Source organism: Pelodiscus sinensis, chromosome 31 (genome assembly GCF_052426305.1).
Source record: "Pelodiscus sinensis isolate ZL-2025 chromosome 31, ASM5242630v1, whole genome shotgun sequence".
NCBI classification, from domain to species: Eukaryota; Metazoa; Chordata; order Testudines; family Trionychidae; genus Pelodiscus; species Pelodiscus sinensis.
The window spans coordinates 274002-294075 of NC_143082.1; the positions used below are offsets into that span (position 1 = coordinate 274002).

The window sequence follows — 20074 nt, forward strand, 5'->3', positions numbered from 1 at the left end:
AAGAGTTTGTGACCCCGAAGAAGCTTATTTCTCATGTAAAGAGGGACATTCAGTGCTCGGTAGAGACCCGGCAAGCTGAACAGCTAGTGTTACTACTGAATGTGCCGCAGAGGAATGCAGAAAGCTCCAGTGGCACAGATGGGTCTTGAAGTCACTAGCCTGTTAATTAGAGATGACAAACAGTTTTTGAATCCAAAGTTTTATTTTGTCTAAAAATAGCCTTTTTTCCCAAAAAACAAACTTTTTCATGAAAAATTGTTTGCTATTGCTGAATTTTTTAATTTTTTTGAAAATATTTTCCTATCTTATGATTGTTTTCAACAAAAATATTGAAAATCAGCACTGAGATTTAATATAAATGCTTCATAAACAACCCTGTAGCTCCATCTCACTCATCTCCCGTTGTGTTCTGCATTATCTCATGTCACCTCCACTTGTGGCTGCACTGTGGTCTCTGGCCCATCATTCCCAGGGTTCCTGACCTGTCATTGCTTCTTCATTCTTTATTTTGCTATACCCAGGTTCAGGAAACCGAAGCTTCTTACAAGATGTGCATCAATGATACCAACTTTCGTCGGCAGGAGTTGGAGAAGGTGCGGGAGAGGATTATCTCCCACATCCGGAAACTCATTTATCAAGGGGATGAGGTGCTGAAACGGGTGCGTATGACACTGCTCTGCCACTTGCCACAGGCATAGGAAGTCATCAGTCAGGACAAGCGACGAGGAGTCCTGTGGCACCTTATAGACTAACTGAAGTGTAGGAGCATAAGCTTTCGTGGGCAAAGACCCACTTCGTCAGATGCATGACATGCATCTGACGAAGTGGGTCTTTGCCCACGAAAGCTTATGCTCCTACACTTCAGTTAGTCTATAAGGTGCCACAGGACTCCTCGTCGCTTTTGCAGATTCAGACTAACACGGCTACCCCTCTGATACTTGATCAGTCAGGACAGGTCATCTGGTCCTTCTCTACTTTGCAGATGATAACCCTTCAAATGGTGGTTTGAGAGCATTATCAGAACTGAGTTCATACCTTTTCATGCTGACTTTGCAAGGATCCGTGGTTTCATACATAGCAGTAGTGACCACAGACCTCCTGCATCATCAGAGGAGTCTGTGGGACAAGGCTGAATCTGGTGACAGATGATGGAGACAAAAACAGAAACTAGAGAGCAGGCTCATCCTGTATCTAGTGGGTGAAGCCCTCTCTTGGCTTGCCCAGAGAAGCCCTCACCAGCTTCACCATGATTGTGACTAAAATAGGGATGTTAAGTTGCAATGAATTTGCTAATTGAGTAGTTGATGGAATTTCCATCAACTAATCTATTAGTTGATGGGAGAGTGTACGCTACCCCTGCTGTGGCTGTGCAGTTTAATGTAGTAGGAGCTGGGCGCGCAGTCATCCCGGATCCTACTACATTAAAAATGCAGAGCCACAGCAGGGTTAGCTCCTGGGACTAGGCAGTCCTCGCTTGTGCCACCCCCAGGAGCCAACCCTGCTGCGGCTCTGTATTTTAAATGTAGTAAGAGCCCTAGTGGGCTCTTGCTATATTTAAAAGGCAGAGCTGCAGCCATCCGGAAGCTGACGTGAGCTGGGTCCACTTAGTCTTGGCTTGCATGAGCCCCGGAAGCTACCTCCACTGCACCTCTGAATTTTAAATGTAGTAAGAGTCCATTGCGGCCAGAGTAGCTTCGAGGGCTAGAGCAGTCCCGGCTTGCCCCGGCTCGGGGACCACTGCGGCTCTGCCTCCCCTGCCCATCCTCCACAAGGCAGAGACGGTGCTGGGGGTGGAAAATGGCTTTTAGGCCAGCTCCCCCCAACACCGGTCCTGCTTCCCTTCCTCTCCATTGCTGCCTCTGACACAGAGGCAGCCAAGCAGGGGAAAGAGTAGTCAACTCGACTACCCAATAAGCATTGGTTTATCAGGAAGTCGTCTACTCCCTTACATCCTTAGTCTAAAATACAGTCCCAACAGCAGCTGTCAATGGGGAAGGGGCCTGTGTTTTGACTGGCTTATATGAAGACTTATTTAAATTAAGTTCAGTTCTTTGTGTAATTTAATTAATAAAGTGAAACTAAAAGGCTAGGCAGATATATCAATAAGTACAAAAGTGTGAGTAACTTCAGGGGCTGTGCAGGAGCCTTGCTCACAATCTGAACTGAGTACACCAGGGAAGAGAGGGTCACTTGGGCCAAAGGTGTTTCATGCTTTTTGGGATTCCCATAAGGTCACCTTGAGGATGTTCAAGTTGCAGCAGAACCAGACGGAGAAGATTCCAGAGGGGTACGAGAACATGACTGAGTACTGCAAGCCCTACAAAGTGGGTGAGAAGTACCTGGAATTCATTCAGAAGCTGAAAAAGAAAGAGATCCCCATGGAGGTGTTTGAATTTGAAGCATTTATTCCTGCAGGGAGGAGGTAAAAAATGCAGAACCAGAGCTGGTGGCTCCATGGCTTGAAATGTATAATATGCTGACTAAAAAGACTCGTTTAGAACATTTTAGGCTGTAAAGTCACTTGTGATACTTCAGGGTTATTAATAATAATAAGATTTTAACAAGTACCACAAGCCAGAATGCAGAAGGCTGTATTCTTCCCTTGAGGGCTCTACATGGCTTCCACTAACATAAGCAGAGAACAAACCCCAATGGATTACTTGGTTTCCTTGTGATGGTCAATAAGTCTTAGAGCCCACAGTAGGATGATTTGGCCCAGCTGTGTACCCCAAGTCATTTCTCTCACTTTTGTAATGAATTGATCCTCACTATCTCAGATGTAGGATGTTTGATTTCCAAACTACCTATCTCTATGTATTTCCTGTAGAAAAAAATGAGGGAAATTATATTAAATTTAGTTATATTGAAATTAATAGGAAACATGTTTATTACAAACATAAGGAAGTACTTCTTCACACAATGCACAGTCAGCTATGGAACTCATTGCCAGGGGATATTGTGGAGGCCAAAAGTATAACTAGATTCAAAACAGAGTAAGGTATGTGCATGGAGGCTAGATCCATCAATAGTTATTAGCTTAGATTGTCAGAGATGCAACCCCATGCTCTCGTGTCCCTAAACTTTGATTGTTAGAAGCAGGTCCTGGACAACAGTGGATAGATCACTCAGTAATTGCCTTGTTCTGTTCATTCTCTCATAAGCCTCTCTGCGAGGATATTTGGCTAATCATGTAGTTGATACAATTTGTGTTGACTACATGATTAGTCAATAAAGGGAGCCACTCTGCAGAACCTCAGCAGTGATACCTCCTAGAGCCATCATGAGCCGGGACTGAGCAGACCCAACTTGTGCCAACTCTGGACCACTGTGGCTCTACATTTTAACTGTAGTAAGATACTCCAGGCTCTTACTACATTTAAAGTGCAGAGCCACAGCACAGGTGGTTTCTGGAGCCGGAGCTCCGGCCACCCCCCATCTTCCCTCCCCCCACTTCTGATAGAGGCAGCAGGGTAAAGGGTCAGGCAGCACTGGGGGCTGGACGGGACCAGCTTTTAAGCCAGTTTTTCCCCTTCTTGACTACCCGATAAGCTTAGCCTTACTGGGTAGTTGAGTACACAACTAATCGCTTACATCCCTACCTCTAAGAAGACAGGATACTGGTCTAGATGGACAATTGCTCTGACCCAGTGTGGCCATTCTGATGGCCTTAGTATTAACTGTCAATCTGGTGTTCTTTTGCTCTAGGTGTCTTTGAAAAATCCAGCCTACCTATAAAACTACCTATAAAATCCCAAATGCAAGGATCTGGTCATCTCATATGTCTCTAACGCCATACGTACCTCTATGGTGCAATATTTGTTGTATTATTTTATTGCTAACTAATGAAAGCCATTTTAAAAAATTAAAACACAAAATACCCCCTGCTTGTTCATTTCATTTGAAGCATAGTTGTGGTTATGTTGGTCCCAGCCTTTTTTTGTATAGCTCAAAAGTTTGCCTCTTTCACAATCAGAAGTTGGTCTAGTAAAAGAAATTCCCTCAGCTACCTTGTTTCTCTGTATTTCATTCTTAGGTCTCCTCCTAGTGGCAGAAAAAAGAATGCTGTGCAATATTCCTGCATCTCGTCCTTTGCAACCGATCAGAGCAGCTTCACTGAAGATGCATCAGGAAAGCAGTTTTCCACAAACAGTGAACAAAGTAGGTTTCTTTAAAAAATAAACTTTGTTCACTGCTGCTTGAGTCACGTGTGTATAGCCAAGAAGAGCAAGGACCAGTTAGCCTATAACTTCTGGAGTTGGAGCCCAGGGCTCACTCCAGGCTGGGACTGTGTGGTTTGGCTGCTGCAATTTTATAGAAAGAGATTTAGGTTCATGAAAATATGATCCCTGATTGAATCAGAAAATTGTACTTTTATGTCACAAAGTATCCAGTTTTATTCACTCCCCGCCCACATGCATGTTAGACACCAGGTGTATTCCAAAAAAAAATCTCAACGTGAATGTCATTCCGAGTGTAATCAGGAGATGCTGTCCTGGACAAGGCAGGTGCCCGACTGTCACACTGAATGTAATCTTTTTGCACAGTTCATAAACCTTACAGCATTTTAATAAAGGTACAGACCTGCTGTTTCATGGCCTATGTACCTTGGAAGCTCATGTCCATGTGGTGTGTGACCTGAAATGGAGATTCTGTTCTGTGAAAACATTATGGATTTTCTGGCAATTTGGGGGTTGGGAACATCCTGTTTGCTATCAGACCCCTTTATTGTAGTATGGCTTTTATAACTCCATTTTTGATGTCATGCCTGACTATATCTCTATGCAAACTGCCTTAGAGTGGGCTGGGATAGGCAGTGTCATCAATAGTTATTGCATTTATTTATTTTAAAATATTTTTATCCCGCTTCTCTATTTAAAATATTCAAGGCAGCTTACAAAATTTTAGAACATAACATAAAAATCAAAATAGTAGAATAAACGAAAAGACGCCAAGAGAGGGCATAAAATCTACTAAAACACACCAAGAGGAGGGGCAACACCTTCCTCCCACACACTCAGACTCAAGTCTTCTCTTGGCATTCCTTCAGTCCAGCCCCCGAGTGGTACAGTGTGTTCTCAAGTGTTACATTCTTCTCCCCTAAATCATCAGGTTTCATTGCAGGTTTAACACCCCATTTCAACCTCTTACAATTTCTCTCAAGGACATTTTGGAAACAATCTCACTATGGTAGGAAATACTTGTCCTTAACCATTTTCCGGCACAAGAGGACATTTCCTAACGGTCTTTAAAAAGCAAAATGCCTCCAGATTACTCTTTGGATTATCAGGCTCTCGTCCTGCCTGTGTTTCTATTTTAAAAGATATTAGCAGGAAGATCTGTTGTTCTGAGGCACTGTCAGGAAGGGCAAAGACCCTGGCAGATATGGACGGGGTCATTTAGCGACTGCTGTTGAGAACTGAGTCAGTGTATTGAGATGATCTGTCTACTCTCCTTTGCCTTTTACAGGTGCAAACAAATCCTACAGTGACACAGAGAGCCTGGGTGGGAGCTGGGAATCCCGGTCCCTGGACTCTCCCACCTCCAGTCCAGGTGAGAAGAATGGCACCTTCTGCCTACTATTCATACCAACAAAAAGCATCGATGGAAATTAAATGTTGATTTGGAGCTTTTTTGTACTTTATAGAAAACATAAACACGTAAGTAAATTACATCTTGTATTTTGTAAAATGTAAAACCTTTCCTCCTTGTCTTCAGGGCACCAGTCTAGGAAGTTGCTAAAAGCTTCATCCACAGGCACCATGTCCTCGTCCGATGATTTTGAAGAGAGAGATTCTTCTCAAACATATGAAAATGGTGAGCAATAAAAAAACCCTCAATGACTGATAAATAAAACAGTAGGAGGCTGTCCTGCACCCCTAATGCTTAAGCTTCTGCAGAGGTGACAAACTCAGGCCCGGGGGCTGGGTCAGGCCCACCAAGCATTTCTCTCCAGCCCACACAGCTGATTAGCAGAGGTGCATACTTACAGCTGGCAGCCTGTGTTCAGCTCTCCCTCCCGACCTTGCTTCATCCTGTAGCAGAGCTTCTCCCAGGATTCTTCTGCTAGCTGTGCAAACCTGGGGATGGAGGGGAGGGGGGAGTGCTGAAGTCAGGGTGTTCCCTTGCCCCTATGCCCCATCTCCTATGAGTAAGGGTCCCAGAGGGAGACACGCAGTTAGCAGAGCTGCTCCAGTCTAAAGTATGTGACTCAGAGAGTCAGAGGAGTGCCGAGGGGGAGAAGAGAAGAGACGAGAGCAGGGCAGATCATGTCTCCTCTCAGAAACATAGCCAGCACACACACACAGTCTGTGCCATACAGTGACTGTGTGTGTGTGTGGCACAGACAGTCACATACACTGTGACACACACACTCTCCTATCTCGGTGCCACACACACTCAATCTGTGTCACAAAGACTGTCTCACTCTCTCTTTCACATAAAGGGTACGTCTAAACTACATGGCTCCGTCGACGGAGCCATGTAGATTTGTTTGTTTGGCAAAGGGAAATGAAGCCGTGATTTAAATAATTGCGGCTTCATTTAAATTTACATGGCTGCCGCGCTGAGCCGACAAACAGCTGATCAGCTGTTTGTCAGCTCAGCGCGCTAGTCTGGACACTCCCCTGTCGAAATGAAAGCCTTTTATCAACATCCCCGGTAAACCTCATCCTACAAGGCATAACGGGGATGTCGATAAAAGGCTTTCAGGTCGGCGCGGAGCGTCCAGACTAGCGTGCTGAGCTGACAAACAGCTAATCAGCTGTTTGTCGGCTCAGCGTGGCAGCCATGTAAATTTAAATGAAGCCGCGATTATTTAAATCGTGGCTTCATTTCCCTTTGCCGATCTGTCTAATCTACATGGCTCCATTGATGGAGCCATGTAGTCTAGACACACCCAAAAAGCTTAAGAAACAACAAATAGTTCTGCAGCACCTTAGAGCAGTGGTTCTCAAAGTGTGGTCCACGGACTGCCACCTCCCAGACCCAGGTGGTCTGCAGCAGGAGCTCACCCACCCACCCCTGTACAGCAGGGAGCCTGTGCTGCCGCTGCAGCCTCACGGTCAGTGCACAGCCACAGCACTAGCTCCAGCCAGCAGGCGGGGAGGTGAAGAAAGCAAACTCACAAACACACACCCTGCGCAGGCTGTGGAGCTGCACACGGAGGAGCCCCATCACCATGGTAAGAGCAGCACATCCATCGGTTGGTCCAGCGGGGCAGGCAGCAGGTTGGGCTGCATGGGGCTCAGCTGGGCGGGGTCAGCTGTTGTGGTGCGCAAGTTGCCGGCGCCTCCCCTTCCCCAGCAGCAGGTTGAGCTGCACCGTGCCCAGCAGCAGTGGGAGGAGATGATGCTGGGCCTGAGGACCCTGCACATACAGGAGGCAGGTGGGGGCTCAGGGCCCTTCGGGGCTTTGCATTCATGGGGACTTGGTCTGGGGAGAGGGACCAAGCCATCTCAGCACCCACCCCTGAGGGTGCCATGGACTGGACTCCTGTGAGACCTCAATCCCTGCAGGACAGGACACCCCGAGGTCACCTACTTGCCCACCCCCACCTTACTGAGCCATTCCATCCTCCTTGCCCCCTGCCCCTCCATTTCTCTCAATCCCCCCCAGCCACCTTGACCCCAGCCCTATTCTCAGGGGCACGCTGCCCCCCATCTCCCTGAGCCCTCTCAGCCACTCTGCCCCCATCTCCCTGCCCCTGGCCAGACATCCTAGCCTCAGTCTGCTCCTAGCCTCCCTCCTAGCCAGACACCCGCCCCAGTGGTGTAGTGAGGAGGGGGCAGGGAGGGCAGTTGCCCCCAGGCGCCATGCTTGGGCAAGTGCAGGGCAAGCACTTGTGGGGAGGGATAGCTCAGTGGTTTGAGCATTGGCCTGCTGAACCCAGGGTTATGAGTTCAATCCTTGCAGAGGCCATTTAGGGATTTGGGGCAAAAATTTGTCAGGGATGGTACTTGGTCCTGCTGTGAAGGCAGGGGACTGGACTCAATGACCTTTCAAGGTCCCTTCCAGCTCTAGGAGATAGGCAATCTCCATTAATTTGCAGCCATGTTAGACCTGCCCACGACATTCTTCCTGCGTTCATCCTAGCATGGCACCCAGGGGCAACTGCCCCTCTGATCCTCCCTCCTGGCAACACCCCCCCCCGTCCATTTCTGCACCCTCCTTCCTGGTCATACTTGTGCCCTCCCTGTGGCCAGACACTCGACCCCCATCCTGCTCCTACATCCATGCTTGCTCCTGCTCACTCCCCCTGTCCACAAACCCTATTCCCAGCCTGCTTCTGCACCCTACCCCCGACCCAGACCTTGTACCCTCACCCCCTTCTGCACCCCACCTTCCTCCCAGTTCCTGCACTCAGTTCCTATCCCACTCACTGGCAACCCTATCCCACACATTGAACCCTTCATTTTTGTCCCCACCCCAGAGCCTAAGGGAGTCCATGAAATCCACTAACTCCGGGACCCCAGAAAAGTAAATCTGGCCTATGGGAAGCCCCAAACTTCAGTCCTCTCGGTCCCTTCTCTTGCCCTCACCTTGTGGGGGTTGGAGTGCTGGAGGAGTGCAGTGTCTCAGTTGGGGGCCTCATCAGTGAGGATTGGAGGGGGTTAGAGGAATTTATTTTCTTCTCATTTGTGTGGTCCCCAACTGATTTTTCTGTGGGTCAGTGGCCCCAACAAAAAATGTTCCCACACCTGCCATAAAGAAAGAAAGCATTGAAACCTTTTTGTTCAACATAAATTAATATTTTACTTTCTTTAAAATGAAGTTTGATAAACTAAAATGAGAAAGTTAAAACGCTTAATCTGTTAAAATTAAACCAGTCTCCCTAGCTGCAGCACTAGCAAAATGCCTCAGGCATAATTCCGTAATTAACAGAAAGTTTCCATTAGCAACTGGTGGTCTGCAGAAAAGTTTACATTGAGCCAGGTGGTTTATGGGCCAAAAAGTTTGAGAACCATTGCCATAGGGTGTGTCTACACTTGCACCCTAGTTCGAACGAGGGATGCACATGCAGGCATTCGAAATTGCTAATGAAGCGGGGATTTAAATATCCCGCGCTTCATTAGCATGATCTTGCCAGCGCGCTAGTTCAAATCACAGCTGATTCGAACCAAGAAGTGAGCACCGAGACACATTAATTCGATCCTAACCCCTTGGTTCGAACTAACGTTAGTTCGAACCAAGGGGTTTGGTTCGAACTAATGCGTCCCAGCATGTACTTCCTGGTTCAAATCAGCTGTGATTCAGACAAGTGCGCCGGCGAGAGCATGCTAATGAAGCGCGGGATATTTGAATCCCCTCTTCATTAGCAATTTCGAATGCCTGCATTTGCATCCCTCATTCGAACTAGGGTGCAAGTGTAGATATACCCTTAGAGACTAACAAAAAATGTAGATGGTATCATGAGCTTTCATGGGCACAACCCACTTCTTCAGATGAAAAACACACACACACACACACTCTCTCTCTCTCTCTCTCTCTCTCTCTCTCTCCTTACCCCCACTCCTTCCACCTGAGGCCAGCCTACAACCATGTACTAAAATCTGTGAAGTGGCCCCCCTACAAAAATTATCGTCCACCCCTGGGCTTATGCACCCTGTTACGCTTATAAAAGGGAGATCTCCATACACAGCCCTGAAAATGCATCTAACTTCCAACCTGCAGTTCAGTTCTGGACCCCATAGACCTCTGCTGTTGCCCTTGAGTTTGGACCGCCAGTCCCTACTGCTATTCCAACATACACAGCTCTGCCCTCAGCCCCAAACCACAAGCCCCGGCTGTTCCAAACCTAGGCTTCCCCCAGCAGCTCTGTTGATGGCTCTTCCAATCCCTAACGTCCCGTGGTATTCCAGCCCCGAGCATCAGGACACTTGAGCTACTGCTGCTTGGTTATGACTGGTCTCCAAATTCTATTGCAAGGCCCCTCCAGTCCCTCCAGTAACTGTCAGTCATGATATTGAGCACTCTGAGCAGACAGGGCTACAAAAGCGCTACCCCGCTGTTGAGAGAAAGGGGTTGGTCATTCTTTTACATTTTTCAATGGCATGAGTGGCTCTCTGAAAAGTCTCCCTGTTATATTTACATGGTTGCTGAACCAGAAAATGGATCGTCGCAGTGTCAGTTTAAGAACATCTCTCTGTCAAGCGCAGCACAGACCCATCGGCTGCGGAAGTTGCGGGGTCCATCCAAGTGCAGGGAATGTGAAACCTTTATGGTCAGTGGCACGGAGTGTGAAGAGGTAAGAGAGCTCAGCACATCCTGGACTGTAGATACCTTGCATGGGGGCAGGGAGAGCTGGTTACCTTGCTGCAGGCATGTCCCCCTGCAAAACTATGTGAAGGGGCCCCCTCTGAGTGAGTGGCGGAAACAGGATGAGGGAGAGCCTGGGAAGCCTATCCGTTTCCTTGCCTATCATGTTAATAATTATAATGTGTGTGTTAATTTAGATTAATTAGGTAATAGTTAAGAGCTGTAATGCAAGAAATCTGCTAAAGGCTGGTCTGCAGCACAATGTGCCCTGCCTGCCCAGTGCCTCAGACTGGAGCAACAGGGGGGTGGCATATCTACCTGGCCAGAGGGCTACACTCGGAGGAGTGGGAGGCAAGTCTTGTAAAGCTGCTCTCAGCATTCCCTCAGGCCCTTTGTGTTAGCTTGACTGATGTCTGGGTGCAGGTGTAATACACTAGGCCTTGTGTCTGCCCATTGCAGTTTGTGAAGGCCCACTGAATACTAGCACATAGGCACTCAACTCCTTGGGGGGGCTTTGCCATTGACCCACATGGGTACAGGTCCATGCCCCTTCTTATTTGGGGCCAGGACATGTTGGTATATAAGAGTCTAGCAAGAGCCCCAGTTAGTGGCCTGCTGCTTGTACCTGTCTGTGGGCAGATGCTGCTTCCTTCCCCCACACAGCCAACCACAAGCCTGTTGGTGCTGTGCACTGGCTGGGCTGTGTGGCTATCCAGATGCCATTGGGCATAGGAGCAGCATGGGTGCAGGACAGCCCAGCCGAGGCTGCCTGGTGAGTCGGGTTCCCTGCAGTGCAGTGGCTCCTGCTCTAGGGTATAACAAGATGGTTCAGCCTCTGAATGCACTTTCCAGTGAGTGCCATGTCAGCATTACAGCCAGTTAGAGGGCAGGTTGCACTTGAATGAAAGAACACACATAAGCTCACAGGTCAAGTAATATGGGGCTATATTTTATCTTATGTCCATGCTGCAACAGGCCATTTAAAACTCAGCAGAAGCTGAGGTTAGCAGACTTCCGTGGTTGAGACATAGTCTCACCAGATACAGATCATGGTTTATTTATGGTTTCCTGGGACTGAAAAAGGGAACTTAGATCTGGACCTTTTCCCCACACAGGATGGTAGGAAAAATACCCTCAGACTCAGTAGATGCATCATTATATAAAAGTCCCAAAATAATTGGTTCTGGCTGAGTTGAGTAATCAGGACACAGGATGTGATAGATGACCACAAAGGCCCATGGTAACGAATTGACAATATGATAATAAATTAAGAGCAATGATACATTGACCAATAGGAAAAGAACATTTCAGCATTAGAAACATCCCCTATTGAATATGCATGAAACATGTTATCGTCAGCGTCACGTAATATAAAAGTGAGGCGATGGGGAGGAGAAGATGTCGTCCTTGGAAGGGCCAGAATGATGTCCCCTGGTGATGATGGGGAAGGGGAAGGTAATGAGAGAGACGATGGGCTAATACCTAAGATTGTTCTAGAAGGAATGATGTCAGTATGGTAGGGAACATCCATCCATATTTCCATATCTTATGAAACTGGGGTGTTTGTGACTGTGCTAACCATATTAGTAAACTCTATTTGTACATATACAAGAGTTTCTATAGTGTGAGTGTTGCAACCATGCACATCAGGGTTCCCAATCGTAGTATAATTGAATACTGGGCCTGATCCTGGGACAAAGAACCTGTCAACCCTAAGGTGGGTCATTAGAATTTAAACATAATCTTAGATCAGGCTACACCTGTGATGTGCTCCAAGGGGAGACACTTTGCCCAGCCTCTGGAGTGGCCTTGCCAAGCTGTAGTTAGTGCCTAACCCAGTATTGTCTTGCCATTGCAGTGCTATCTGACCTGCCACCGGAAGTGCCTGGAGAACCTCCTGATCACTTGTGGCCACAAGAAGCTGCCCAGCCGAGTGCCTCTCTTTGGCATCGACTTCACACAGGTCCCTCGGGATTTTCCTGAAGAGGTCCCGTTCCTGGTTGTGAAGTGCACCGCAGAGATCGAGGCGCGTGCCCTCGGAGTGCAGGTGAGTAGCCATGCAGGACCTGTTCCTACTCCCGCTGGGGGCCAGGACTGCACACCATTCAACTGTGACGGGCCATATCAGGCCCTTGCTTGGCGCCTTTTGTCACCAGGCATTTCACAAACCCCAGTAAACCACTGACGGTTGTCCTGGCTGCTGAACAGGTCACCTGGCTCCCAGAGAGGCTAATTAAAAATTCTCTCTGATTCCCTCTAGCTTTAGTGTATTGTCCTGCCATGAGGGTAGCTGGGTTCTGCATCTCTGCAGCTCACACTTTGGTGCCTGTCCACACCAGGAATGAGACAATGTCACCTCCCTTCTTGGCCTCAGCTGCAGAAATTCAGCTGCCCTGTTACTGCCTGGCCCCATCCTTCTCCTCCTCCTCCCTCCCCTCCTCTGACCAGGATCCCTGAACCTTTCCCCTTTTTGACAATGCAGGGGATCTATCGGATAAGTGGGGCCAAGGCCCGGATGGAGAAGCTCTGCCAGGCATTTGAAAATGGGAGGGAGCTGGTGGAGCTCTCGGAACATTCTCCCCACGACATCACTGGTGTCCTGAAGCATTTCCTGAAAGAGGTGGGTAGCAAATTGCTAGAAGGAGCCAGGCTCAGTCTCTGGTCCTGGCCACTTGCAGGTGTGACCCACACACCTAGTGGCTACGTCTACACTGGCATGATTTTCCGGAAATGCTTTTAACGGAAAAGTTTTCAGTTAAAAGCATTTTCGGAAAAGAGCATCTAGATTGGCACGGACGCTTTTCCGCAAAAGCACTTTTTGCGGAAAAGCATCTGTGGCCAATCTAGACGCGCTTTTCCGCAAAAAAGCCCTGATTGCCATTTTCGCAATCGGGGCTTTTTTTGCAGAAAACAAATCTCAGCTGTCTCCACTGGCCCTTTTGCGCAAAAGTTTTGCGCAAAAGGGACTTTTGCCTGAACAGAAGTAGCATAGTATCCTGCCCTAGACAGCCACTTTCCTGTGCCTAGTGCGGACGTCGTGGATGAGGTCCACAATGTCTGCACTAGACCAGGCGGGCGCCCGCCTCTTGCGGACCTCGGCAGGCTCCCGGGAGCCACCAGCCTGGTCCCGGGAAGAGGCGGAGGGCTGGGTGGCAGCGGATGGCTGGTTCGTGCCGTGCCAGGTGCAGGGTCTGCTGGCTGGGTGCTGGCAGGCTTGCACCTGGCACGGGCACCGTAGCCAGCCCATGCCCCTTTAAGGGCTCCTGGGCCGGGAGGGGGGCAGACGAGTTTCCCTGGTGGTGCCCAGAGTGGCCACCAGGGAAAGCTGGGGAGGGCTAGCCTCCCACTAGTTCAAATTTAAGTGGCCACACAGGCCTTAATTTGAACTGCTTAATTCGAACTAGGCATCATTCCTCGTAGAATGAGGTTTACCTAGTTCGAATTAAGCGCTCCGGTAGTTCGAATTAAGTTCGAACTAGCGGTTTGTATGTGTAGCGCCTATCAAAGTTAATTCAAACTAACGTCTGTTCGTTCAAATTAACTTTGTAGTGTAGACATACCCTAAGAAGGCTAATGGCATATTAGGCTGCATTAGGAGGAGCATTGCCAGCAATCTAGAGAAGTGATTATTCCCCTTTATTCGGCTCTGGTGAGGCCACATCTGGAGTATTGTGTCCAGTTCTGGGCCCCCCACTATAGAAAGGTTGTGGATGCATTGGAGAGGGTCCAGCGGAGGGCAACCAAAATGATTAGGGAGCTGGAGCATATGACCTACAAGGAGAGGCTGAGGGAGTTGGGTCTGTTTTGTCTGCAGAAGAGAAGAGTGAGGGGGGATTTGATAGCAGCCTTCAACTTCCTGAAGGGAGGTTCCAAAGAGGCTGGCGAGAGGCTGTTCTCAGTAGTGATGGATGGCAGAACAAGGAGCAATGGTCTCAAGTTACAGTGGGGGGGTCTAGGTTGGATATTAAGAAAAACTATTTCCCTAGGTGAATGGTGAAGTACTAGAATGGGTTACCTAGGGAGGTGGTGAAATCTCCATCCCTAGAGATTTTTAAGTCTCGGCTTGACAAAGCCCTGGCTGGGTTGATTTAGTTGGGACTGGTCCTGCTTTGGGCAGGGGGCTGGACTTGACCTCCTGAGGTCTCTTCCAGCTCTATGATTCTGACTGACCGTTGCTGTATCGACCCCCACACCCCAGGTAATGTGGTCATAAGAACGGCCGTACTGGGTCAGAGCAAAGGTCCATCTAGCCCAGTATCCTGTCTGCCGACAGTGGCCAGCACCAGGTGCCCCAGAGAGGGTGGACCGAGGACAGTGATCAAGCGATTTGTCCCCTGCCATCCCTCTCCAGCCTCTGACAAACAGAGGCCAAGGACACCATTTCTATCCCCTGGCTAATAGCCTTTTATGGACCTAACCTCCATGAAATTATCTAGCTTCTCTTTAAACTCTGTTATAGTCCTAGCCTTCACAGCCTCCTGTGGCAAGGAGTTCCACAGGTTGACTATGTGCTGTGTGAAGAAGTCAAGTTGGGGGGGGGGGGTCTCATGGGGAGGTCACATGCCCCTCTGCTCGTGTGCCCCTATACCAGAAAGAATTAATTTTCCTTTCACTCCTGGGTGCATCTGTGGGAGCATGGCAACTCGTGTTGCTGGCTCGCTCTTGGATGGGTTTCTGAGGCACTGAGGTGTGTTGACATCTCCTTGTTTACTGTAGAATCAGGGATTAATTCCAGGCTCTGGTCTCCTAACATCTGTCTTCATGGGTGTCATGGCTCGTGGCTTGCAGTCACTGATAAAAGACAGATGAGACCCAAAGCTTCCCTGAGCAGTAGCAGCCCTGGGCTATTTCAGACCTTCCCCAAATATTAACTCGGTGTGAATGGCAATTCTGGGGAGGCCTGGGCCTTTTCTGCAGGCCCTAGAAGTTCGTGAGAAACCAGGGAGCCAATCACTGGCCTATACATCATGGATATAAGAGATGGTCTGAGCCTGGGAACATGAGGCTGAAGCTGGCCAGGGCTGCAGGGCCAGAACCCTAACCCTAATCTTTCCCCAGAGCATCAAACAGGCAGGCTGCAGTAACACTAGCTCCTTCATCTCACCACAGCTCTCAGGGCCAGTGCTCTTGTCTCGGCTCTATGATGAATTAATCATGCTTGCCAAAGACCTGCAGAGACCTGGGGAAAGGAAGAGAGACAGCTCCGAGTTCTCAGCAGATCCCATCCAGAGCATGAAGGACTTGCTGAGCAAACTGCCTGGGACTAACTACAACACCCTGCGACATCTCATTGCACATCTGTACAGGTAACAGGGACGAGTGACTGTGGAAAATGGGTCTGTTAGATGCTAGTGCTCCAAAGAGATTCCTGCCCAAGGCCATCCTTACCCATACTCAGAACATCCCGTGGCGTAGGGCACCCGAAAATGTGGGGCACCACTGGGTCTTTATGTCCACCCACTTGCCTCTTCCTATTCCTGTTCCATGTGTCTGCTTCCTCTGGAGAGGATCTTGTTAGCTTACAAGTGAAAAAGCCTGCGAGGCCTATTAGCAGTGAACCTATGAAAGAGCTATTCAAGTGGTAATGAAGCCATTTAGCAGGCATTTGCCAATCCCAGGTCTATATAGTCAGCTTCTGAATTGACTGTGTTAGTGCTTTTAAAAATATTGCACCAGTGTGTTGCTGAAGATTATAAAATCTAAAAAGTCATCCCCCTCCCAGGCTGCCATCGGGCACAGGGGCACCAGTTCAGTAGTACTGTGGAGGGCCCCATAATTCCTTAGGACCACCGTGTTGCTACAGAGTTGGGATCAGTCCTGCTTTGAGCAGGGGGTTGGACTAGGACACTGGGTGACCTCCTGAGGTCTCTTCCATCCCTCATCGTCTCAGATTCTGAGGTGCTTGGTCCTGCTGGGAGGCCAGGGCCTGGACTTGACCTCTCAAGGCCCATGCCAGTCCATTCTAGAATTCTGTGATTCTCTCTGGCTCCCCAGAGGAGCATCTGGCACAGAGGCAGGTCGGTACCAGAAAAGGCTCTTAGAGCATGTCAGCACTTCCGCTGCAGTATAACGTCCAGCTTGAGAAACATACTCCAGTAGCATGTGAAAAACCGAGCGTAGCCAGAGCAATGCAAGTGGTGGGAGGGGCCAGCTGCATGAGGGTGTTGGGCTAGGACAGCCCTTTGCACAGTTGCTCATGCAACACACCCACAGGTCACACTAGAACTGGCCCCTCAGCTCACCAAGCAGACATGCCTGTAGCCTCCTTCCCCAGCGAGAAGGCATGATTACACCACAAGGGACAGCGGGGAGGAGAAAGGCCAGGCCCTTGCAGCTCCCAGCAAGGGAGACGGAAAAGGCTCTGCTCCTAGATGGGCTGTCTGGCCTCTCCTTTACTGTTGTCACTTGGAGCTAAAGCAGGTACAGAGCCAGAATTCCCATTAGGCCAGTGGGAGACGGGCCAGCCTCCTTTCAGCCAGCGCTGACCAAGCACCTTCCCTCAGAGTTGCACTTTTCACCACTGCAATGCAACTTCTTGGCTCACAGTGGGGTATGAGTGTTGGAAACCAGGGTCTTGTCTCCCCTCCTGCCCGTGCCGGGCTGTACCTCTCTACCAGCTCCCCCACCCACGACATCCCTCCTACTCACTGCAGTGCAGCTGAGAACTGATAGGCCTCTAACCAGGATGTTTCCCTTGCTCAGGGTGGCTGAAAGATACGAAGAGAACAAGATGTCCCCCAACAACTTGGGCATAATTTTCGGGCCAACACTGATCCGGCCTGGCTCAGGGTACGATGTCTCCATGTCGTGCCTCGTAGACTCTGGGTACCAGGCCCATATTGTGGAGTTTCTCATTCTGAACTACGAGAGGGTCTTTGGGATGGATGACTTGCCTCCGTCCCTGTACGAAAACACTTCACAAGAGACCTTGGTGGAAAAGGACAAAGAGGAGCAGCACAGCCCTGAGAGAGCCCAGGGTGAGACCACAGAGGTACAGCTCAGAAACACAGAACTGGGCCCCAGCACCCTGTTATAGTCACCCACAGGGATTAGCCAGGAAAACAGGATCTTACAGAGAGTGAAGCCACTTGGCATCCGGGGGTTATTCAGCAGGGTGATTCCCATGGAATGGGAGAACTGGAAGAAATTCCAGGCTGCAGATCCCTCCGCAGCTGCCCAGGCAGCTCCGGAGAATGTTTTGCTGCATGTTTTAAATAGTCCAATTCCTAGAGAAGAGATGTCAGAATGTTGCTGTGTCTCTCAGTAGATACATAGTTTTACAGCTTGTGGAATGGATGGTTATATAAATAGCAAATGATATAGCAGGATCCCCAGCCCAGATGGGTGTGACTCAGAGGCGTAGTTGGCTGTAGCTAGCTGGGATACATTTCTGTGCTGCTAAGCACCTCTCTCAGCCCTTTCCATCTTCCTGACACTTCTCTCACAAGAATACTTAGCAACTTTCCTCTTCAGAGCACTTTAAAACTTGAGATAGAAATGTAGCCGTGTTAGTCTGGGGTAGTTGAAGCAAAATGCAGGACAATGTAGCACTTTAAAGACTAACAAGATGGTTTATTAGATGATGAGCTTTCGTGGGCCAGACCCACTTCCTCAGATCAAATAGTGGAAGAAAGTAGTCACAACCATATATACCAAAGGATACAATTAAAAAAAATGAACAAATATGAAAAGGACAAATCACATTGCAGAACAGAAGGGGGATGTGGGGGGGTGGACCATTCTACACGAGAGATCCACTTCCTGGACACCACCGTACAAATCAACAATGGAAAATTAGACACCACTCTCTACAGAAAACCCACCGACTCATACAGTTACCTACATGCATCCAGCTCCCATCCAGAACACACCACACGATCCATCGTCTATAGCCAAGCCCTTCGATACAACCGCATCTGCTCTAACCCCACTGACAGAGACCAGAAGCTTCAGGATCTCTACCAAGCATTTATAAATCTCAACTACCCACCCAGAGAAACAAAAAAGCAAATTGAAAGAGCCAGACGAATACCTAGAAACCATCTACTTCAAGACAGACCCAAGAAAACCAACAATAGAACACCACTTGTCATCACCTACAACCCCCAACTTAAACCTGTCCAACACATTATCAATAAACTACAGCCTATATTGGAACAGGATACCATACTCAAAGAGGCTCTGGGAGACAGACCCATAGTCTCCTATAGACAACCACCTAACCTCAAGATGATTCTTACCAACCACCACAGGACATACCACACTAATACCAACCCTGGTACCTTCCCTTGCAACAAACCCCGTTGCCAGCTTTGTCCACATATTCATTCTGCTGATACCATTATTGGACCTAACCAAGTGAGTTATAAGATCAAGAACACATATTCCTGCGCATCCAGAAATATAATCTACGCTATCATGTGCCGAAAGTGTCCGTCTGCTATGTACATTGGACAAACATCTCAGACACTTCGCCAAAGGATTAATGCCCACAAAACAGATATCAGACAAGATCACAAAGAGAAAACAGTTTCTTGCCACTTTAACCAGAAAGGACACTCTCTAAATGACTTAGCCACCTGCATTCTGCTACAAAGACCTTTTACATCTGCACTTGAAAGGGAATCCTCTGAACTGTCATTCATGTTAAAATTCGACACTTGCCAACAAGGACTTAACAAGTCTTTGAACTTTCTCACCCATTACCAAGACAGTTTCCCCAATTATCACCTGTAATACCATTAACTCACAAACATCCCACTCTCCCTACCTTTAATATCAGCAATTCACAGACACTTACCTTCCTTCCTCCCCCTTCCCACCCCCCCACATCCCCCTTCTGTTCTGCAATGTGATTTGTCCTTTTCATATTTGTTCATTTTTTTTAATTGTATCCTTTGGTATATATGGTTGTGACTACTTTCTTCCACTATTTGATCTGAGGAAGTGGGTCTGGCCCACGAAAGCTCATCATCTAATAAACCATCTTGTTAGTCTTTAAAGTGCTACATTGTCCTGCATTTTGCTTTAAAACTTGAGGTAATTGGCACCACCCCACTGGAAGCTAGGTAGGAATGTTACTCCCATTTTAAAGCTGAATTAACTGAGATAGAAAAAGGAAAAGTGACCTTCCCAAGGTCACAGGGGGAGTCAAAGCCTGGATGATCAGTATCTGTCTCCCAGTCCTGTCCAGGCCACTGAGGGTGTGTGTGTGAGGGGGGGGGGGTGAGTGTGTGTGTGTGTATGTGTGTGTGTGTGTGTACGCACCTTGCTTCCTTTTCTTAATAGTCACATTCACGTCTGGGCAGCAACCTGGCTTTCCTGGGGTTCCCAGCCACTGAAGCATAAGAAAACTATACTGCCTGTGATTTCAGCTGAAAGCAGATGTTAATCTGCCATTCCCCATATGGAAAAGTCCCGTATAATTTAATAGGGATGAAACTAACAGGCTACAATAAGGAATTATCCCCTTTTCATAGTTCAGGGGTTTTAAAGCCACCCTCTATAATACTACTGCAGGGTTGGCTATTAAATTCTTCAGGAATGGTCAAAAATTACACATGGAGGGAACTAAGTTCTTTAGGAATTCTCCATATAAGAATGAAGCCCCTGCTCAGATGCTGATCAGTCTCTGTACAAATGCCTGCTGACTTCCCTGGGGAGCTGGGCTCATAAGAATTATGATGTTCAAGCCCCACTATAGGCTCTCTTTAGTTTCTAACAGTAATTACTTTACAGTAGTTAATGATGTTTCTGTTGCTGCCCCCACTTTCTCTGTCTGCGGAAGGACAGGCAAAGGAATCACTGAGCGAGGCTGCAG

At 48.4% G+C, this 20074-nt stretch overlaps 1 protein-coding gene across 3 annotated transcripts in view; it reads left to right on the top strand.

The window, feature by feature from the left end:
• The window catches only part of GMIP (GEM interacting protein), a 62641-nt gene that overhangs the window by 33022 nt on the left and 9545 nt on the right, over window positions 1-20074 (top strand). For 2 of the 3 annotated variants that reach the window (XM_006130253.5, XM_075902465.2), the window contains 10 exons: window positions 522-659; window positions 2232-2422; window positions 4034-4158; window positions 5467-5550; window positions 5716-5814; window positions 10104-10243; window positions 12113-12301; window positions 12737-12874; window positions 15364-15560; window positions 16957-17245. In XM_006130253.5, the coding sequence (XP_006130315.3) occupies window positions 522-659; window positions 2232-2422; window positions 4034-4158; window positions 5467-5550; window positions 5716-5814; window positions 10104-10243; window positions 12113-12301; window positions 12737-12874; window positions 15364-15560; window positions 16957-17245 (1590 nt within the window). The remainder of the gene's footprint in view (window positions 1-521; window positions 660-2231; window positions 2423-4033; window positions 4159-5466; window positions 5551-5715; window positions 5815-10103; window positions 10244-12112; window positions 12302-12736; window positions 12875-15363; window positions 15561-16956; window positions 17246-20074) is intronic. The other variant, XM_075902464.2, reaches the window with a different exon arrangement.